Source organism: Capricornis sumatraensis, chromosome 7, assembly GCF_032405125.1.
Source record: "Capricornis sumatraensis isolate serow.1 chromosome 7, serow.2, whole genome shotgun sequence".
NCBI lineage: Eukaryota > Metazoa > Chordata > Mammalia > Artiodactyla > Bovidae > Capricornis > Capricornis sumatraensis.
The window spans coordinates 106,334,529-106,358,055 of NC_091075.1; the positions used below are offsets into that span (position 1 = coordinate 106,334,529).

The following is a 23,527-nucleotide window of genomic DNA, read 5'->3' on the forward strand; positions in this document are numbered from 1 at the left end:
GACCGTACTGACAGGAAAGGGTGCAAGGGACTCGGGGCCAAGATCACCACTGACTCGAGGGTAAAATGATACACTTCTACGTGGTGTCAATTGTGTTGTGGATTAAGGGAGTTGCTTCAAGTTTTCTTCAGCCACAAAATGCTCAACATTAGGATAAGTGACAACAGAAAGCAATGATTTAACAGAATTTTTAAAATGTTTTTTGTTGTTGTTGCTGAAGTTCAGCCCTCCCCATGGGACTATAGGCAAACTTTCTAAATTCCCTGGATCATAACTCTTCTTCTAAGAAATCTAGAGAAGAACCTCAAACACAGCACATAAACTCTGTCCACCTCTCTGGCTGACCCCTAAAAATCACATGTATAGGGCAGACTGTAAGCAGTAGAGAGCAGAAGAAAAAAAGAAAGGGACTGAGACTTGTGTGCACACCCAAGAAGAGATACAGTATAAATCCAACCAAAGTAACTTCTTGTTAAAAATATATTTTCAAAGAAATAGAACACAATCCAAGGTCTATACAACATAACATTCACGATATCCAGGATGCAAGCCCAAATTACTCAACGTATAAAGAACCAGAAAAATGTGACCCATCCTTAATTAAGGTGAATCTTAAGATGACCCAGATGTTGGAAACAGAATAAAGGATATGAAAACAGCTCTTAAGACTAAGACTAAGCTGCATGGTATAAAGGGCAATATGGTGGAATAAATGAAAATATGGGAAATCTAAGAAAAGAGAAACTGTTTGCTTTTAATCCAGAAGTTATGCCTAGGAATATCATAGTCAAACTGCTGAAAGTCAAAGATTAAAGGAAAATCTTGAAAAGAAAGAGATGGATGTGACGTATTACTGCTGCTGCTGCTGCTGCTAAGTCGCTTCAGTCGTGTCCGACTCTGTGCGACCCCATAGACGGCAGCCCACCAGGCTCCCCCATCCCTGGGATTCTCCAGGCAAGAACACTGCAGTGGGTTGCCACTTCCTTCTCCAATGCATGAAAGTGAAAAGTGAAAGTGAAAGTGAAGTCGTGTCTGACTCTTAGCAACCCCATGGACTGCAGCCTACCAGGCTCCTCCATCCATGGGATTTTCCAGGCAAGAGTACTGGAATGGGGTGCCATTGCCCTCTCAGGACATATTACTATCAGATAATAATGATTCAGCTTAATGGCCTCCCAGCAGAAAGCACAGAGGTCATTCAGCTGACAATGGCACAAAATCTTTAAAGCAATAAAGAAAAAGCTGTCAACCCAATAATCTGTATCCAGTAGAAACAGTCCTCAAGAAAGGTGAAATAAATGCATTTCAGTTCAGTTCAGTTCAGTCACTCAGTTGTGCCTGACTCTTTGCAACCCCATGAATTGCAGCATGCCAGGCCTCCCTGTCTATCACCAACTCCTGGAGTTTACTCAAACTCATGTCCATTGAGTTGGTGATACCGTCCAACCATCTCATCCTCTGTTGTCCCCTTCTCCTCCTGCCCTCAATCTTTCCTAGCATCAGGGTCTTTTCAAATGAGTCAGGTCTTCGTATCAGGTGGCCAAAGTATTGGAGTTTCAGATAAAATAAAATTAAGAGAATGCATTGATTGGAGATTTGTGCCACATAAAATACTAAAGGTTACTAGAGGGAAATTCATACCTTCATGAAAGGTATGAGTAATTATTAAGGGCTATTTTCCTTCTAATTTTTTAAAGGCCAAAAAAAAAAAAAAACCCACATGTTTTTAAATATATATTATATATTTTACATATACATTATATATGTATATATTTATATGTACTTAAAACAACAAACTATAATATTGTATTGGAAATTTATGATTTATAAACTATAACACATATGACAACTATAGTATAAGAGTTGACAGGTGTGGTAAATAGATCTTTACAGTTGCCAGGTTTTTAGATTTTATGTGAAGTATAAAATATTAACTCTAAGCAGACTGAAATAAACTGTGAGGTGAAAGTTGCTCAGTTGTGTCCAACTTTGCAACCCCATGGACTATACAGTCCATGGAATTCTCCAGGCCAGAATACTGAAGTAGGTAGCCTTTCCTGTCTCCAGGGGATCTTCCCAACCCAGGGATCAAACCCAGGTCTCCCACATTGCACGCAGATTCTTTACCAGCTGAGTCACAAGGGAAGCCCTGAGGATATGTATTATAATCCCTAAAGCAGTAATTTTAAAACAAGGAAGTATGGCTGTGAAGTCATGAGATAAATGGAGATTCTAAATCTTCAGTTAATTTAAAACAAAACAGGAAAAGAGTAACCAAAGAACAAAAGTGAGAACAAGAACAAATAAAACCATGCTAAGCCTAATTGAAATCAAATTAATAACTTCATTTACTGTAAACAGACTAAAAGGTAGAGATTGCCAGACAGATTTAAAAAGAAGCAAGTGGGACAGAACCTGCCTGGCAATGCAGGAGAAGTGAACGATGCAGGTTCAATCCCTGGGTTGGGAAGATCCCTGGAGAAGGGAATGGCAACCCACTCCAGTATCCTTGCCCGGAGAATCCCATGACAGGGGAGACTGACATGACAGGGGTTATAGTCCACAGGGCTGCCAAGAGTTGGACACAACTGAAGCAACTTAGCAAGCATGCACACAAGACCTAACTATATGATATGCTCAAGAGATTAATGTCAAATATAAAGACCCAGATAGAATGAAAGAAAATGCATGGAAAAATATATGCCATGTAGGCTAGAATAACTATATGAATTTCAGAGAAAATAAGCTTCAAAAAAAAAGATTATTAGCAGAGATAGAAAAGAACATTTCACAATGATAAAAAGGTCAATCCATCATGAGGTCATAACAACTATAAATCTGTATGGACCTAATAACAGACCTACAAAGTGTCAGAAGGAAAACTGACAGAATTAAAGGAAGAAGAAACAACTCTAGGATCAGAGTTGGAGATTTTGTACAACTGGCTCAGAAATGGGTAAAACAACTAGATTGTTACAGTCAGTGAAGACGGAGACCAAGGAAGGATGTGGTTCAGGATGGTGGTGTAGGAAGGTCCTAGACTCATCTCCTTTCATGGACACAATAAATTTACAACTACACATGGAAAAAACCCCTATGAGAATGACCTGAAAACTAGCTTAACAGCTTCTCCACAATAAAGGATAAAAAAGCCACATTGAGATGGGAAGGAGAACCAGAGATGTGATCTCACACACACACACAAAAACACTCCACCCCCCTAGCCTGGTGACCTGAAATTGGGAGAGGGCTCACAAATAGGAAACTTCACTCCAAAGAGCCAGGGGTTTGTGCCCACATCAGGCATCCCAGCCCTTGGAACTGGCACTGGTAAGGAGAGCCTCCAAAATGTCTGTCTTTGAAACCCAGCAGGAGTTACATCTGGAAGAATATAGGGCTAAAGGGAACAGAGAACTCATAAAGGGCTTGCATGATGATTCACTTGTCTTGGACCCAGTGCAAAAGCAACAAACAGGCCTAGGTTTAGAACATATGTGAAGGAGATTCATTTACTATCCTTAAAGCTCTGCTGGAGGGGCAGGAATCTGTTGGGAGTCTTCCTGGTGCCATTCTTATCCTCTCCCTTCCTAGCACCAGTGTTCTTGCCTCAACCTCATGCCGCTTATCAGCCCTGCCAGAGCCCATAGGCACATGCAGGCCATACAGGGCATGCTCCTTGAGCATCTGCCCCTGCTGTGCAGGGGGAATTGTGTTTTGGTGCCCCACGGGTCTGAGACAATCAGAGAGACTATTCTTGGAAGGCCCCCATACTCTAGTCACTGTACAGAAAATCGACTGAGATGTAGCCCATCTTCCTGTGAAAAAAGCCTATTTACTGGTCTTGGAGCTTCAGCCCGAGGGACAGGCTTCCAGTTTTCCATACATTTAGAGGCTATGGAAGTGGTCTAGGGGATGTCCTCTCTGTGTATTCCCTTGAACTCACTGCAGCTCCCTGGTAACTCCCAGTGAAAGAGAAAGTTAGTTGCACAGTTGTGTCCAATTCTGCGATCCCATGGACTGTAGCCTTCCTGGCTTCTCTGTCCATGGAATTCTCCAGGCAAGAGTACTGGAGTGGGCTGCCATTTCCTTCCCTAGGAGATCTTCTAGATCCAGGGATCGAACCCAGGTCTCCTGCATTGCAGGCAGATTCTTTACCAACTGAGCCTCCAGAGAAGCCCAGAAATGAGATCACTCATCTGGAGCCCTGATTTTTGCAGCTGTCACCAATGAGTTACATGTAGATCATCTGGTGTGAAGGCCAGTGAGGTTTACAGTTGCAGTTCTATATTACTGTATATATTGGCAGACCTTAAAATGTGTGGCCTGCAAGTCCAGCTTCTAATCAGCCTGAAACTAAGGGCTAACTGAAATTCTCTGGACCACTAATAGGTCTTTGCACACCTTCAACAACTGGGAACTATGAAGAATAAGTCAGAGAGCTAAGATAATCACAAACATTTAAGAGATAATCAAGAGCTAGGGCAAGGTTAAGCAATAACCTTGATCTCCTTCATAAGGCCAGTATTTCAAGACTGGCAGAGATAGCTGCTTCACGTAATATTAGACACAAACACAGAGAGTCAAGCAAAATGAGGAGAGAAAGGAATATATTTCAAACAAAAGGAAAAGATAACTACCAGTTTAAAAACCCATAATGAAATGGAGATAAGCAGTTTAGCTGAAACAGAGTTCAAAATATTGGTCATAAAGATGCTCACTGAACTTCGGAGAATGGATAAACAAAGACAGTACTTCACCAGAGACAGAAAATATAAGAAAGCATCAAATCAGTTCAGTTCAGTCACTCAGTCATGCCTGACTCTTTGCGACCCCATGGACTGCAACACACCAGGCTTCCCTGTCCATCACCGATGCCAGGAGCTTGCTCAAACTCATGTCCATTGAGTCGGTGATGCCATGCAACCATCTTATCCTCTGTCGTTCCTTTCTCCTGCCTTCAATCTATCCCAGCATCAGGCTCTTTTCCAATGAGTCAGTTCTTCGCATCAGGTGGCCAAAGTATTTGAGTTTCAACTTCAGCATCAGTCTTTTCAATGAATATTCAGGAATGATTTCCTTTAGGATGGACTGGCTGGATCTCCTCCTGGAGATTGGCTGAGTCTCCTCCAAGGGACTCCCAAGAGTCTTCTCCAACACCACAGTTCAAAAGCATCAATTCTTTGGCACTCAGCTTTCTTAATAGTCCAATTCTCACATCCATACATGAGTACTGGAAAAACAAAAGCTTTGACTAGATGGACCTTTGTTGGCAAAGTAATGTCTCTGCTTTTCAATATGCTGTCTACATTTGTCATAGCTTTTCTTCCATGAGTAAGCATCTTTTAATTTCATGGCTGCAATCACCATCTGCAGAGATTTTGGAGCCCAGAAAAATAAAGTCTGTCACTGTTTCCACTATTTCCCCATCTATTTGCCATGAAGTGATGGAACCAGATGCCCTGATCTTAGTTTTCTGAATGTTGAGCTTTAAGCCAGCTTTTGACTCTTCTCTCTCACTTTCATCAAGAGGATCTTTAGTTCTTCACTTTCTGCCTTAAGGGTGGTGTCATCTGCATATTTGAGGTCATTGATATTTCTCCCAGCAATCTTGATTCCAGCTTGTGCTTCTTCCAGCCTGGCATTTCTCATGATGTACTCTGCATACAGGTTAAATAAGCTGGGTGACAGTATACAGCCTTGACGTACTCCTTTCTCAATTTGGAACCAGTCTGTTGTTCCATGTCCAGTGCTAACTGTTGCTTCTTGACCTACATACAGATTTCTCAGGAGGCAGGTCAGGTGGTCTGGTATTCTCATCTCTTTAAGAATTTTCCACAGTTTGTTGTGATCCACACAGTCAAAGGCTTTGGCATAGTCAATAAAAAGCAGAAGTAGATGTTTTTGTGGAATTCTCTTGTTTTTTCGATGATCCAACAGATGTTGGCAATTTGATCTCTGGTTCCTCTGCCTTTTCTAAAACCAGCTTGAACATCTGGAAGTGTTTGAGCATTACTTTGCTAGTGTGTAAGATGAGTGCAATTGTGTGGTAGTTTGAGCATTCTTTGGCATTGCCTTTCTTTGGGATTGGGATGAAAACTGACTTTTTCCAGTCCTGTGGCCACTGCTGAGTTTTCCAAATTTGCTGGCATATTGAGTGCAGCACTTTCATAGCATCATCTTTTAGGATTTGAAATAGTTCAACTGGAATTCCATCACCTACACTAGTTTTGTTTATAGTGATGCTTCCTAAGGCATCAGGAAGCTTCAATAAGCCTCTTGTCCTTCTCCATTAGAGGGCAGACAGAATGAAAACCACAATTACAGAAAACTAACCAATCTGATCACATGGACCACAGCCTTGTCTAACTCAATGAAACTATGAGCCGTGACGTGTGTAAGGCCACCCAAGATGGACGGGTCATGGTGGAGAGTTCTGACGAAACATGGTCCACTGGAGAAGGGAATGGCAAATCACTTCAGTATTCTTTCCATGAGAACCCCATGAACAGTATGAAAAGGCTTCGCTGGTAATATTACCAAATGCCCAAAGGTTTAATACTTATATTTCTCAGACTCTTCCTAAAAATTGTGGAGGAGGGAACATTCCCAAACTGATTTTTCAAGGTCAGCATTACCCTGATGCCAAAACCAAACAAGGATCACACAAAAAAAGAAAATTATAGGCCAATATACCTGATGAACATACCTGCAAAGAATCGTCAACAAAGTATTAGCAAACTGAATTCAACAAATATTAAAAGGATCATGCACCCTGTTCAAGTGGGATTTATTGCAGGGCTGCAAAGATGATTCAACATCCAGATATCAATCAGCATGATATACCACATTAACAGAATGATGGCTAAAAATCACCTGATCATCTCAATAGAGGCAGAAAAAGCTTTTGACAAAATTCAACATTCATTTATGATAAAAACTCTCAACAGAGTGAGTATAAAAGAAATATACTTCAATATAATAAAAGGCCATGTATGACAAACCCAAAACTACCATCATACTCAAAAGTGCAGAGGTGAAAGTTTTTCCTTTTAGGTCAAGAACAAGACAAGAATGCCCATTCTTGCCACTTTTATTCAACATGGATTAAATCTTGAGGATATTACGCCAAATGAAATAAACCAGTCACAGAAAGATAAATACTGCATGATTCCATGTATATGTGGTATCTAAAATAGTCAAATTCATAGACGCAAGACTGGAATGCTGGTTGCCAGGGGCTAAGGGGATGAGGCAATCGGGAATTACTATCTAATGGGCATAAAGTTTCAGTCAAGCAGGATGAATAAGCTCTAGAGATCAGCAGTACAGTGTTCTCTGTATAGCCAACAATTATACATATATTGTACACTTAAAAATTTAAGCAAGCAGATCTTATGTTAAGTCTGCTTTCCACAATAACTTTTTAAATAAAATGCCTACATTGAAGGGAAAAGTTGCTGTTGGCCATCACCTAAATTTGTGGGGTTTTTTCCACTTTCCTTATTTAGATTCTCAAAGAACAAATAGCATTAGCAACCTTGAAATAATTACCATTGTAATTCACCTAAAGCAGGGCAGCCGTGGGAATTTAATTTTCAGAATGAAATTACAGCGTATCCAAAGGAAACTATTCAGACTTCCTTTCACATTTCAAATTTGGCAAATTCAAATCTTTCCGTCAAACAGGAAATTCCCAGCGCCCAGCAATCAACACAAAAACAAACACACAAACACGCACATAAGCATAAATCCAGTGGTCAGAACTTTTATATTTTATTGATGAAAACTTTAAAAACCCACCATTCTTACCTTTCCAAAACTGCCTTTACCAATGGCCCGCAGAATCTGAAAATGGTCAAAGTTGACTGTAAGAGAAAAAGAGAGGAACAAGTTAGATGTGTCAGTCCTTGCACTGATTCTTAAAATGTCTTCGCCTGAATATCTAACCATTTATTTCTAATGGCTCTTGGTTTACTGCATCAGTTGCCATAACAGCACTCCACCACTGAATGGCTGCTTTGCATTTTCCACCCCCCCAGCCCCAACACATATATTTGGCAATTAACACTTCCCCAGTGTATATAAAGGAGGACAGACATCTTTTGGGCCAGAGGGAAGGGATAACAGAGAAAAACTTGGATACTTGGATTACCATATTCTTGTACCCTGTTCCCTTTGGCAGAGACTTCTCGTCTCTGTCTTGTCCACCAAGCACTATTACCTTGCACATTCAGACATCAGCTCACCTGTCTCAGTGTCCAAGGATGAATCCTGCCTCCATTATGAAACCTCTGGACCACCAAGTGACATGACTACATCGTGGTCTTTTCCTGCTCGCGTATCTCACCTCTGGTATCGTGAGCCAGACGGAGGAGGACAATGATTTCAAACCCTGCACTGTCCTGTCTCCAACCAGCTCCAGTATTCTTGCCTGGAGAATTCCATAGGGTCATAAAGAGTCGGACATGACTGAAGCAACTTAGCAAGCATTGCCCTGTCTCGTGTCTCTCTTTCACCATGTTTCTGGATGGGGCTCCCCATTCTTGCTGTCTATTGCCTTATTCCAGTATGGCTTATACCTCATCCCCACAGCACAACATCAGCAAAGGATGGCCATACCACCCGAGCCAATGGACAGCTTTCTGTCCCCCTTTTACTTGGCCACTCTCTCCCTTTTGAAACATCTGCTTGTCTTCTATGGAAGTACACCTTCTCAATATTCCACGTCATGCACCAGTTCTTTGGCATGTTCATCCTTTACCTCCCATCCATTAAACACTGGATTCCATCAAACCTCCATCCTCCAGCCTTCCTCCCCTCACTGGCCCCTAACGGCCAATGACTTTCCAGGCTGTGTGTACAGATTGATGCCAACCCCACTGTGACTCCTGGAGGCTTCAGAGTTACCCTGAACCATTTCAAAGGATCCAAAACAAAACCTAGGAGAGGGTGTGGAGAAAAGGGAACCCTCCTACACTGTTGGTGTGAATGCAGATTGGTGCAGCCACTATGGAGGACAGTGTGGAGATTTCTCAAAAGACTAAAAATAGAGTTGTCATACGATCCATCAACTCCACTTTTGGGCATATATCCAGAAAAAACTATATTCAAAAGGATACATGCACCCTAGTGTCCACAGCAGAACTATTTACAATGCCCAAGACATGGAAGCAATCTAAATGTCCATCAACAAATGAATGGATAAAGAAGATATGGTACATATAATACCATGAAATATTACTCAGCCATTTTTAAAAAGCAAAATAATTCCATCTGCAGCAACATGGATGACCTTGAGGTCATAAGAAGTAACTCAGATGAAGAAAGACAAATGTCATACGATATTCACTTATGTGTATTCCCTTTGGGCTTAACAGATACACACTACTATATATAAAATAGATAAACAACAAGAACCTATTGTATTACACAGGGAACTATATTCAGTATCTTGTAATAACCTCTAATAGAAAATAATATATATATATACACATACACGCACATATATATGGACTGGTGGTTGCCAAGGGGGAGGCAGGTGAGAGGGATGGATTTGGAGTTTGGGATTGCTGCTGCTGCTAAGTCACTTCAGTCGTGTCCAACTCTGTGCGACCCCATTGACGGCAGCCAACCAGGCTCCCCCGTCCCTGGGATTCTCCAGGCAAGAACACTGGAGTGGGTTGCCATTTCCTTCTCCAATGCATGAAAGTGAAAAGTGAAAGGGAAGTCGCTCAGTCATGTCCGACCCTCAGCGACCCCATGGACTGCAAGCCTTCCAGGCTCCTCTGTTCATGGGATTTTCCAGGCAAGAGTACTGGAGTGGGGTGCCATTGCCTTCTCCGGGAGTTTGGGATTAGCAGATGCAAACTAGTGTAGAGAGGATTGATAAACAGCAAGGTCCTACTGTAGAGCACAGGGAACTATATTCAGTATCCTGTGATAAACCATAATGGGAAAGAATATGAAAAAGAATGTGTGTGCATATATATGGCTGAATATAAAACTGACTCACTTTGCTACACACCTGAAACTAACACAATATTGTAACTCAACCATTTGTCATTGTTGTTCAGTCACTAAGTCATGTCCAGCTCTTTACGGTCCCTTGGACTGCAGCATGCCGGGCTATCTGTCCTCCACTATCCCTCCACTGTCCTCCACTATCTCCTGCAGTTTGCTCAAATTCATGTCCATTCAGTAAGTGATGCTATCTAACCACTGCATCCTCTGATAATCCTAAAGGAAGTCAACCCTGAATATTCATTGGAAGGACTGATGCTGAAGCTGAAGCTCCAAATCAACCATACATCAATTTTAAAAAAAAAGAAAGAAAGCAGGCCTAGGTTGAGTGGTTCAACATTCATTTGACCTCATAAGCTCAAAGCCTGGAACTCATCCCTGAACCCTCTCTTTCTCAACTCCACACCTAATCCTTCACTAGGTGAAGTCCGTTTCACCTCTTCACTGTCTCTCCCATCTGTCTACCCTATGGTCACCCTCTGGTCTAACCCACAGCGTTTCTTGCCTGGACAAACCACAGTGGTCTTCCAACATCGTCTCTCGGGAAGGGGGTCTTGCTCATCCTCTGCTTATACTCCTCCAAAGCCCCCCTCCATTGCTTTCAGGGAAAGGGGAAAATTCCTCCCTGTGGCCACCAGGCTACACAGTTGGGTCCTGCCACTTCTGTTTCACCTCCCATCCCCACACCCACTGAGCTCCAGACACAAGAGCTTTCTTTCTGTGCTCTCCGAGCAGCCATTCCTTATGGCTTTAATGCTCTTTTCTGGGCCCTACACTTGTTAATTCTGCTTCCTCTTCATTCTTCCACATCCAGAGAAGGCTGCCCTCACCCTCCAGAGTCTGCTCTCTTTATACAGCCTCACAGCATCCTAGGACTTTCCCCCAAAAGTCATCACTCTATATTATTTTATTTTTAAAATGTATTTATTTGTGGGCTGCACCACACAGCTTGTGGGATCTCAATTCCAGGATCAGGGATCGAACTGGGGCCACACCAGTGAAATCCCTGAAAAAAGAAAAAGTAGAATAGGTAGACTGACTGACCTTTTTTTTTTTTTTTTTTGTGGGGGCCATGCTGCAGGGCATAAGGGTTTCCCTGGTGGCTCAAACAGTAAAGCATCTGCCTGCAATGCGGGAGACCCAGGTTCGATCCCTGGGTCGGGAAGATCCCCTGGAGAAGGGAATGGCAACACACTCCAGTACTCTTGCCTGGAAAATTCCATGGACAGAGGAGCCTGGTAGGCTACAGTCCATGGGGTCGCAAAGAGTTGGACCCGACTGAACAACTTCACTTTCATGCTGCAGGGCATGCAAGATCTCAGTCTCAGCCAGGGATTGAACCCTCGCTCCCTGCAGCAGAAGCTCAGAGTCTTTAACCACTAGACCACCAAGGAAGTCCCACTGTGTATTACTTTACACGCACCTGATTAAGATCACTGATCTAGCATTAGACTCCAAGTTCCATGAGGTCAAAGGCCATGTTTGTTTTTCTTCGGTGTCCCCACAGCTAGTAGGGCATTAGAATACAGTCATATTTAACAAATATTCATCAATTAAAGGGATAATTGAAAGCAGATCTCCATATTCATGGTGCCAAATGCAATCCCTAGTACATAATGAGCGTTTGGTAAATATTTCTGAATTAGATTGAATTACAGCCAGTTTCCAGTAACTAGGAACGACATGCTATTTACAAAAGATGAAGTGAACTGATTAGTTCACTACATTATGGGGCCAAGGATGGGAGGAGGTGAACGAATACAATGAGCTCCCTATGTATTCAACTTAATACCATGGAGGATAATTATGTTGAATTGTGTCCCTGCCAAGCCAAAGTCAGAATTCAGTGTGCCATCTAACACCTAACGTGTTTAGTATAGAGAGACAAGGTTAATGCTTAACTTAGCAACACATGGGTTCTTTGACCTAGATTGGCTTCCTTTGTAAATAACTTGCCAGGAAAAGAAATTCTTATTTTTTCCTCTTCCCCACTCACCAGAGCTCAAGGGAAGAGAGAAAAGTGAGGAACTTGGCCTGCACGTGTGATGTGACCAGCAGTGAGCTAGGAAATGTACATATATTATCAAGTGCTCCCAAGGCCCCAGGAGGTATTTGCCACCTGCCCCCAGTTAGCAATAAACCTGCCCACTTCCCTGAAGGCTCCACACTGCTTTGTGCTGCCATGTGTGTGCTGTTACTTCACCTGCTTGCAAAGCCATTCCTCCAACACTCTTCATTTCAAGGAACACTCCTACCTGGCCTTCGACACACAGCACATGCTCATGAAAGAAAGAAAAGTGACTTGTTCTCCACTCGCAACAAATCACTTTCTTCTTAGTACAATCTCAGAACCTTCTGCAGACATCTGTCCAGGGATCAGGAAACCCCAGCCTCAAGTCAGACTGCTTAGGTCCATAACTCAACTCTGCCAAATGACCTTGGATGACTTGGCCTCTATGTGTCTCACTTACCCCATCTGTAAAATGGGACCAACAGTGCCTTCCTTCCATAAGAGCATAGAATAGTGCCTGGCACACAGCAACTTCCCTACAAGACTTAGCTGTTTGTGTTGGGGATGAGGAACAATCTTTCTGCTCTGCTGGGTTCTCCCAGGAGGGATATTTCACTGGACATTTGTGGCCTCTGGCCCCATCAAAGGTGGTGGGAGTTGTCCAGCAGTAAACTGGAAAAGGAATTGCACTGGTGCATTTCTGCTTGCCCTGCGCTCTCTCTGGAATGGCTAACTTTGGGGAGTAAGCCTTCCCTCTGTTGCTTCTTGTCAGAAGCGTTTCAGAGCCAGGCACCATGTAGGGGAGTTCTACAGGGTACTGAGTCGATGCTAAACAGGTGGGTGAGCTTGGCTAATGCTGGGCTTCAGAATCAGGGGGTCCTTGCTGCTGCCCTCCTGGGTCCCATTCCTCAATCCCATCTAGATCCCTTCTAGAGGTAAGGCTTGGTTCTCCACTGGCCTCCTCTTTTGTCTTGAAAATAAATGCAAGGAGCTTTAATTAATGATGAGCAACCCGGCAAATGCCTAAAACTACTGCTTCCCTGGTGGCTCAGACGGTAAAGAATCTGCCTGCAATGAAGAAGACTTGGGTTCAACCTTTGGGTTGGGAAGATCCCTTGGAGAAGGAAATGGCAACCCACTCCAGTGTTCTTGCCTCGAGAATTCTATGGACAGAGGAGGCTGGCGGGCTACAGTCCAAGGGACTGCAAAGTTGGACATGACAAAGCGACTAACAGACTGCTTTAGAAATTAGCATCATAATATTGCAAATAAGCTCACTCATCCACATCCTCATGAAGTGTGTACTCATGGGTGTGGCAGTGGGGATCTAAAATAAGGTGCAGGGCAAACAGGTACCTATTTCATGTTTATTTGCTTATTGGTCTAGATTGGATTTAACTGATTGAGCATATGACCTGGGTTTTCCATTTATTTGGCAAACCTCTGACCTGATATACATATACTTACATAAAAGTGACTCCATGTATACACTGTGAATAAGGGAAGGGTTACACTTGGCTGATAAGCAGATTGAAATGGTTGTAATCAGTGAGTCCCAAGCCAAAGATGGATCCTAGAAATTGCATTCTCACCTAGGGCTGTTGGCCCAGAGCAAGAGGAGTTGGATGGTGGGTGTGAGAGGGGTGATAAGTGGGTTTCTCAGGGTGACAATCTTGTCCTGGTTTGCCCAGAACTTCCCTGGTCCTAGCACTGAAGGCCCTGCATCCCTGGGAACCCTGCAGTCCTGGGAAAACTGAAAGAGCTGATGACCTGTAGGTTTCTAGATCATCAAACTGTCCCACCTGAAGCAGTCACGAGCACTGCCTGAGTTGGCCAGGGGAACGAGCAGGTGAATTCTTGAAAAGCAGTGTCTGTTTGGACTTTCCAACACTCAGAAAGGACTAGAGTTGCCAAGGGTAACGCTGTAACAAGTGCACTGTGAAAGCAGAAATAGATAGCACTTTGCCAGCCAGAGGCAAAGCCAAGAGGTGCCAGTGACCTCACCTAAAAGCACAATCACAGAGACACCCGCCTGGAGGGCTGTCACATGGATGATGAGATGACACAGGAGCCGTGAAGTAACGAGGTGCCTGCCCGGCCAGGCCCAACTTGCCCTTTCTCTTTGACCAGGAAGCCTCAGGTCTGTTAGGGAGCAGTGTGGCTAACCCCAAGCAGTGAATCACAGTTGATCGAATCCAGTGAGTTCATCAAGATTCCCTGGAGGCTTGTTAAGATAGATCATGGGCCCCCTTCTGAATTTCTGGGCAGGGGCCAGACATTGCATTTCCCAAGTTGAAAGTTCTTCGGTGATGCTGACTGTCCACTGGACACTTCTGTACCCCACGGTCCTAGACACTCATGTAGCTGACGATGACTTCATGACATAGGTCCAGTCAATGAGATCTAAGCCTATTACCAGTGGTATTCCTGGAAAAGCATATTTCCCTGATGAAAAGGGACAGTTATAGCTGGAGTGGTTCTTGAACCTGCCCACTTTTCCTCCATGAATAAGGATACGATGTCTGGAGCTATGGCAGCCATCTTGTGACTATGAGACAACAAACCCAAGCAGAAGGCCAAGATATGGACACAGAAGCCACTCCCTATTGTTGAGCCTCTGAAGCTATCTGAAGTCCACCTAACTCTGGACTTATATTAGAAAAAAATACAAGACAGTCTTATTTGTTCAAGTCACTATGAGTCAGATTTGCTACTACTAGAAGCCAGAAGCATTCTTCTCTAATATACAGACAGTCACACAGTAAGAGCTTAGTAAATGCTATTTTATTGTTGAATTTCCAGCCTTATTGTGATTTTTCTGAATGGCAGAAGAACAACAATTGTTTGGGGTATAAACAGAGGGGCCAAGCTACCTGAATTTGAATTCTGGCTCCATCATGCACCAGCTGGGTGACCTTGGCAAAGTCACTTAACCTCTCTGTGTCTCAGTCTCTTCACTTACAAAATGAGTCAACTAAAATACCCATCGAGGGTTGTCATTGGCTTCTTTGCAGGTGGCGCTAGTGGTAAAGAATGTGGCTGTCAGTGCAGGAGATGAAAGAGATGCAAGTGTGATCCCTGCACTGGGAAGATGCCCTGGAGAAGGAAATAACAACCCACTCCAGTATTCTTGCCTACAAAATTGTATGGACAGAGGGACCTGGTGGGCTACAGTCCATGGGGTCACAGAGTCAGACACAACTAAGCACACACGCACACATGCGCACACATGCTCACACATGCACACATGCACACACACTGGGTTGTCATTAATATTAAATGAATCAGTGGAGGTAAAGTATTTAGAATAATGCTGGGTCAGAAGTAATGCCTATTGATATCAAGTATCATTATCATTATTATTCTGTATCACTAGGTTTTTCCCCACTTTTCACCTTTATGACACAACACTAGTTTGATTAACTCATGACCAAACACTGCAGGGGTGATAAAGCAAGAACTGTATTAGTGTCTATTAACTACTGATGGTAATAATCACACTGAGTAAATGTGGTTGTTCTATCTTATGAGCCAGCGGGTTCTTTTCTCATTTCTATCAGCCCAATTATTTCTAATTAATTTCATAGCACTCTTTCAACATGCAATATTCATGAAGAAGCTTATTCTAAGAGCCAAGTGTGAATTTTTTAAGATGGCGAGTTACTCTTTAAATAATCACCAATGGTAAGTAAACCCCAAGCAATATCCTGTAAAAATACATCAAGCAAAGACAGTGAGTAAATGTCCCCTTTTCTGTCTCCCTAAAAAGCTGAAACTCTGGAGTTCATTCCTTTTACCAGTGCACTTGGGCTGATCATGTATGTGTAGGAAATTTCACTCCCTATGTCAGTGATGATTTCTGACATCATTTTAAAAATTGAAGATCTGCCAGAACGGGCTCTATGATGTCCCTTGACAACAGGACAACAGTCTTCTCTGAGTCACCACTATCCATGCCTGCCCAGTTTAAGCATCTCTGTTTCCTGCCTGATCCCATCAGTATTTGAGGTTTTGGTCACTGGACTATACTAGAAAAGAACCTATCAGATGGGGGAGATGGTAAGGTGCAGAGGTTGAAGGGAGGGCTTGATGTTCCTCACTGCTAGCTTTAAACCTAAACCCACCATTTTTGCCATTGTGAACCTGAGGAAATAAATTAACTTCCCCAGCCTCAATTTTCCCATCAGGAAGATGGGGGCAGCGACACCTACCTCCCCAAGTCAGGGTGAGGGCCATAGGCAGTGAAAGCTGAAGGCTGAGTCTATAAATGGAGGCCATAGTGAACAGTATCAACACAAACCCTACAGCAGCTGTGAACCCTGAGCCTGGCCACTTAGCATCTCACAATCTGTTTATTCACCTCTCAAATAGGGTCATCTTTCAGTTCAGTCACTCAGTCGTGTCCGACTCTTTGTGAGCCCATGGACTGCAGCGCGCCAGGCTTCCCTTCCATCACCAACTCCCAGAGCTTGCTCAAACTCGCATCCATCGAGTCAGTGACACCATCCATCCATCTCATCCTCTGTCATCCCCTTCCTCCTCCTGCCTTCAATCTTTCCCAGCATCAGGGTCTTTCCCAATGAATCAGTTCTTCGCATCAGGTGGCCAAAGTATTTGAGTTTCAGCTTCAGCATCAGTCCTTCCAATGAATATTCAGGACTGATTTCCTTTAGGATGGACTGGCTGGATCTCCTTGCAGTCCAAGGGACTCTCATGAGTCTTCTCCAGCACCACAGTTCAAAAGTATCAATTCTTCAGTGCTCAGTTTTCTTTATAGTCCAAACTCAGTTTTCTCTCACATCCATGCATGACTACTGGAAAAACCATAGCTTTGACTAAACAGACCTTTGCTGGCCAAGTAATGTCTCTGCTTTTTAATATGCTGTCTAGGTTGGTCATACCCCACTCCAGTACTCTTGCCTGGAAAATCCCATGGACGGAGGAGCCTGGTTGGCTGCAGTCCTTGGGGTCGCTGAGAGTTGGACATGACTCAGTGACTTCACTTTCACTTTTCACTTTCATGCATTGGAGAAGGAAATGGCAACCCACTCCAGTGTTCTTGCCTGGAGAATCCGAGGGACAGCGGAGCCTGGTGGGCTGCCGTCTATGGGGTCACACAGAGTCAGACACGACTGAAGCGACTTAGCAGCAGCAGCAGCAGCAGGTTGGTCATAGCTTTTCTTCCAAGGAGCAAGCGTCTTTTAATTTCATGGCTGCAGTCATCATCTGCAATGATTCTGGGTCATCTCTGGGGGCCTATTATTCTGCTGACCCCACCAGAGAGAGGCATAAACAGTGACTATGTTGGGAGGAGAACAGGTGGTTCAGGGCAGGCCTTTAAAAGGAGAGAACAATCGAGCAGATCCTCGAAAAAGGCCATGCAAATATCCAGGGGATGGTTACTGCAGGCAGAGTGAATAGCAAGTGCTGAGGCCCTCTGCAGGAATATGCATGGCGCTCGGCAAGAACAGCAGGCAGGCAAGGATGGCTGGAGTGCAGCTGGAGAGGGAGAGTAAGCAGGAGGCCTGGGGTCTGAAGGGCGGTCAGGAGCTGGCCACACAGGGGCAGGGTAAGAGCGCTAGGAGATTTTTTCTAAACATGGTGGGAAAGCACTAGAGAGTCCTGAGTAGAGAAAATAAAAAACTACAGTTGGATGATGCTGGTTTAAGCTATTTGGATATAAGCATATTTAGGTATGATCTCAGGGAAACAAAACAGCCACATGATTGTAATTAAGGATGTGGAATCCCAGCACAATTATGTTATAGTTGGCTAAATAAATTAATCAGAAAAGATGAAGCGGGCACAAGGATTTTGGGGCCAGTAAAACTTCTCTGTGTGATGCCATAATGATGGTACATGTCATGATACATTTGTCCAAGTTCACAGAATGTGCAACAAGAGTGAACCCTAATGAAGACTATGGACTTTGGGTGACACTGATGTGTCAGTTTCATTGGTTCACTGCTTGTAACAAAAGTATGGCTATGGTGGGGGAGGTGATAATGAGGGAGGCTGTGCATGGGAGGTGGCAGAGACATATGGGAAGTCTCTGTACCTTCCCCTCAATTTTGCTACAAACCTTGAAAGGCTCTAAAAGAAAACAGTCTCAAATTAAAAAAAAAAAAAAAAGAGGGTGACCAGCCAGCAGCCCAGGAAAGGGAGAAGCAACGTAAGCATGTAGAAGAGTTGGTCCGGTCTGTCCACATGGGGGAAGCAGGGACAGGGCAGTCTCGTTATGAAATTCAGGTCTCCTCTCACACCTGTGTCTATGGCTTGCTTATCCTGATGGGAGGAGGGGGCCTCAGAGGTGACAGGGCTCTGCTCACAAGGAGTTCAGGCCTAGCAGGGAACACGGCTGGATTCTGCAGACACCTAAGCAGGCACCTAAGCTGATGCAGTAGCTGTTAGGACTAAGGTCATGGAGAGGGACTCCCTCCATCCGGTGGGGACAACCAGGGAAAATTCTGAAAAGCAGAAAACCTTGAGTGTGGGTTTGAGGAATAACAAGAGTTCTCCAGGGGGTGAGGATAAGAAGTAGGGATTCCAAGAAAAGTTACAAGGAAAACAAACACCCAGAGGCATGAAACAGCAGGATGAGTTCTTGGAACAGGAGGACTGGGTTATGAGCATAAAGGCATGAGTAGGGTGGGAATGAAAGCAGGAGAAGATGGGGACAACAGGGAATGAGATGGCTGGGTGGCATCGCCAACTCAATGGACATGAGTTTGAGCAAGCTCCGGGAGATGGTGAAGGACAGGGAAGCCTGGCGTGCTGCAGTCCATGGGGTCACAAAGAGTCAGATATGATTGAGTGACTGAACAATGGGGTGGGGTTAGGAGGGTTAACCCACCAGATCACTAAACATCTCTTCAGGGTAAGGATGCATCCAGCCTCCACAGGGGCTTTTTAGGAAAAGCACTGCCCAAGGGGATCCTGTCCCTTTATTTGTCAAGCCACTGAGTCCCTGGGATTCAGCTTCTTTCTGGTAGAATCAGAGCTCTGATTCTGGTAGAGTAGAACCAGCTGTGGGACAGGAAGGCTTTAGTTATTTCCAGCTGTGCAACCCTGGACAAAAAGTGATGTCTGTGCCAGATCTCACACAATGATTCAAAGAGAAATCCTGTATGACTTGGTTGTTGTTGTTCAGTCCCTAAGTCGTGTCCCTCTTTGTGACCTCATGGACTACTGAACACCAGGCTCCTCTGTCCTTCATGATCTCTTGGAGTTTGCTCAAACTCATGTCCATTGAGTCAGTGATGCTGGTCCATTGAGTCGGTGATGCCATCCAACTGTCTCATCCTCCATTAATCTCTTCTCCTTCTGCTTTCAATCTTTCACAGCATCAGGGTCTTTTCTGATGAGTTAGCTCTATCACATCAGGTGGCCAAAGTACTGGAGTTTCAGCTTCAGCATCAGTCCTTCCAGTGAATATTCAGGGTTGATTTCCTTTAGAATTGACTGGTTTGATCTCCTTGCAGTCCAAGGGACTCTCAAGAGTCTTCTCCAACACCACAGTTCAAAAGCATTAATTCTTCATCTCTCAGTTTTGTTTATGGTCCAACTCTGATATGTGTACATGACTACTGGAAAAACCATAGCTTTGACTATATGGACCTAGAGCATGACCATTTCTCCTGGAAACCAAGCTCTCAATTTCCTGATTTCTGACAAAGGAGCAAAAACAGTTTAATGGAGGAAGGACAGTGTTTCAATAAGTGGCACTGGAACAACTGGACACCCATGGGCAAGGAAATGACCCTCGACCCAAGTCAAGGCTAAAGTCTTTGGCAGGGCGCAGGGTCAGTTCACTGATGAACTGACTGGGAACAGGAGACAGCCCTGCTGTGAGGTTTGAGGAAGAGCTCGCACTGCCTGGACATAGATCTGCAGACACTTTGAAGTTGAAAAGTTTGGGACAAGGATTTAAAGGGCTGCCGCTTTCACTGTGAAAGAGAAATCAGACTCCTTGATGAAGGCAAATAGGGATGATGGACATAGAAGTTCAAGAGAAGGTAAGAGAGAGAAAGCCAGGGATAGCACCCTGGATGGCCCCAGAACCCAAACAGACCAATGTGGCCCAACAGCTTCAGAAAAGCCACATTGGGCCAGGCAGCAGGACAGTCAGCTCAGCACCTGCCTTGGTCCCAGGCCTGCCCATCACTCTTGCCTGCCATCAAATGCTGCTACAGCAGCCCCAACCCCCAGTGACCTCTACCCAACTCCGGATTCTCACATCTGACCTTCAGAGTTTAGGGGCAGAAGCCCGTCCCATGTTACCTCCAAGTCCCCAGTACCCAGCACAGGGCCTGTTCTATTCAGAGGAAGGGCCTGTATTGGTTTTCCATGCTGTGTAATATCACATTTATAGCAGCTTAAGATAACATCCACTCATTAGCCCACAGCTCTGCAGTTCAGAAATCTGAGTGAAAGCAAGTAGGTTCTCTGCTTCGGGTCTCACAAGGCCAAAATCAAGGTGTTGGCCACGCTGTTCTTATTGGAACTTCTGGGGGAAGAATCAGCATCCTAACTCATCAAGGTTGTTGGCAGGATTCAGTTCCTCATGGTTGTAGGATGGTGGTCCCGTCTCTTTCCTGGCTGTGAACCGGGAGTTTTCTAAGCATCTGGGAGCTCCTAATATCACCTCAAATGCTTCTTACACACCTGCCCTCCTTTACTGTCCTTTCTGTAACCAGTTGGAGAAATCTCTCTGCTTTTAGAGGGCTCCTATGATTAGGTTTGATGCACTTAGATAAGCTCCTTCTCGCAGTACATGGCATACTCACAGGAGTGGAGTGGGGGCCAGGATGCTTTGTGGGGGCCATCTTAAAACTCTGCCTCCTACAGGGCCAAATAATGATGAGTTCATTACTGTGAACTGATAAAGACTGGGGATGGCCCCTAAAACACACACACATGTACACACACACACACACACACACACACACACACCCATACATGCATGTGGGGACACACACACAATTTTTTTCCCTTACTAGCCTAATGCAAAACAGTATAATGAGATGAGAAGCCTCACTGAAATGCTTTATACCATGGCTTGTGGCGTCCCTTTGGGGTTAAGAAGATCTGTTTAGTTTGTATTTCCTTCCTGACCTTCATGGAGATCTGATTCTATTTTAGGCCCTGGGGCAGAACAAACCAAACTGGGTCCCAGTCATCCAGGCTCTGCCCAAGTGGAGGAAAGCCCTGGAGGTGTGGGGGGCGGGGGGGGGGGGTTTGGCAGAGAGGGCACTGGTCACCCTTTCTGATGGTTCCAGGTGGCTCCAGAGCTCAGAAAGCACTGATGGCTTTTAAGAAGAGTTGGGATTATACAGCTCTTGGCAACCACAGTGAAATCTTTTGCAGCCTAGATATCTGAGGAGCTCAAAGATTTTAGGATGTTTTCTCTGTGAGAGAGCCAGGTTCCATAATTCAAAGAAGGGTTTGATTTCCGAGTGGATGGGCTAAACAGAAGCTCCCCGGCCTATGGACTGGAGGGATAATGACATTTTGGCAGAAGCATGGCATAAGAGAACACCTTCTTGAGGAGGCAAAGTGTGGGTTTACCTTATCTGTCTCCTCCCCACTCCTGGGAAAATTAAACAAGATCACACATAGAAAGGTTTAAGGCCAGAGCCCAACACATACTAGGTGATCAATAAATGGTAGTAGGATGATGGGGATGATGACATGATTGATGTTATGGGCTGAACTAGCTGTGAAAAGAAGGGAAGTAAAAGCAAAGGAGAAAAGATATACCCAGCTGAATGCAGAGTTCTAAAGAATAGCAAGGAGAGATAAGAATGCCTTCCTCAGCAATCAATGCAAAGAAATAGAGGAAACAATCGAATGGGAAAGACTAGAGATCTCTTTAAGAAAATTAGAGATAATAAGAGAACATTTCATGCAAAGATGGGCTCAATAAAGGACAGAAATGGTAGGGACCTATCAGAAGCAGAAGATATTAAGAAGAGGTGGCAAGAATACACAGAAGAACTATACAAAAAACATCTTCATGACCCAGATAATCATGGTGATGTGATCACTCATCTAGAGCCAGACATCCTGGAATGTGAAGTCAAGTGGGCCTTAGGAAGCTTCACTACAAACAAAGCTAGTGGAGGTGATGGAATTCCAGTTGAGCTATTTCAAATCCTGAAAGATGATGCTGTGAAGGTGCTGCACTCAATATGCCAGCAAATTTAGAAAACTCAGCAGAGGCCACAGGACTGGAAAAGGTCAGTTTTCATTCCAATCCCAAAGAAAGGCAATGCCAAAGAATGCTCAAACTACTGAACAATTGCACTCACCTCACATGCTAGTAAAGTAATGCTTAAAATTCTCCAACCAGGCTTCAGCAATACATGAACCATGAACTTTCAGATGTTCAAGCTGGTTTTAGAAAAGGCAGAGGAACCAGAGATCAAATTGCCAACATCTGCTGGATCATGGAAAAAGTGAGAGAGTTCCAGAAAAAATCTATTTCTTCTTTATTGACTATGCCAAAGCCTTTGACTATGTGGATCACAATAAACTGTGGAAATTTTTTAAAGAGATGGGAATACCAGACCACCTGACCTGCCTCTTGAGAAACCTATATGCAGGTCAGGAAGCAACAGCTAGAACTGGACATGGAAAAACAGACTGGTTCCAAATAGGAAAAGAAGTATGTTCAAGGCTGTATATTGTTACCCTGCTTATTTAACTTATATGCAGATTACATCATAAGAAACGCTGGACTGGAGGAAGCACAAGCTGGAATCAAGATTGCCGGGAGAAATATCAATAACCTCAGATAAGCAGATGACACTACCCTTATGGCAGAAAGTGAAGAAGAACTAAAGAGCCTCTTGATGAAAGTGAAAGAGGAGAGCGAAAAAGTTGGCTTAAAGCCCAACATCCAGAAAACTAATATCATGGCATCCGGTCTGATCACTTCATGGCAGATAGATGGGGAAACAGTGGAAAGAGTGTCAGACTTTATTTTTCTGGGCTCCAAAATCACTGCAGATGGTGACTGCAGCCATGAAATTAAAAGACGCTTACTCCTTGGAAGGAAAGTTATGACCAACCTAGATAGCATATTCAAAAGCAAAGACATTACTTTGTCAACAAAGGTCCATCTAGTCAAGGCTATGGTTTTTCCAGTAGTCATGTATGGATGTGAGAGTTGCACTGTGAAGAAAGCTGAGCACTGAAGAATTGATGCTTTTAAACTGTGGTGTTGGAGAAGACTCTTGAGAGTCCCTTGGACTGCAAGGAGATCCAACCAGTCCATCCTAAAGGAGATCAGTCCTGGGTGTTCATTGGAAGGACTGATATTGAAGCTAAAACTCCAATACTTTGGCCACCTGATGCAAAGAGCTGATTCATTTGAAAAGACTCTGATGCTGGGAAAGATTGAGGGCAGGAGAAGGGGATGACAGAGGTAAGATGGTTGGATTGCATCACCAACTCAATGGACATGGGTTTGGGTGGACTCCTGGAGTTGGTGAT

General features: G+C 44.1%; 1 protein-coding gene across 2 annotated transcripts in view; it reads right to left on the reverse strand.

Annotated features, from left to right (window-relative positions):
- Positions 1 to 23,527, reverse strand: part of STK32B (serine/threonine kinase 32B) — a 384,837-nt gene that overhangs the window by 282,685 nt on the left and 78,625 nt on the right. For both annotated transcript variants that reach the window (XM_068975348.1, XM_068975347.1), the window contains exon 2: positions 7,810 to 7,865. In XM_068975348.1, coding sequence (XP_068831449.1) covers positions 7,810 to 7,865 — 56 coding nt within the window. The remainder of the gene's footprint in view (positions 1 to 7,809; positions 7,866 to 23,527) is intronic.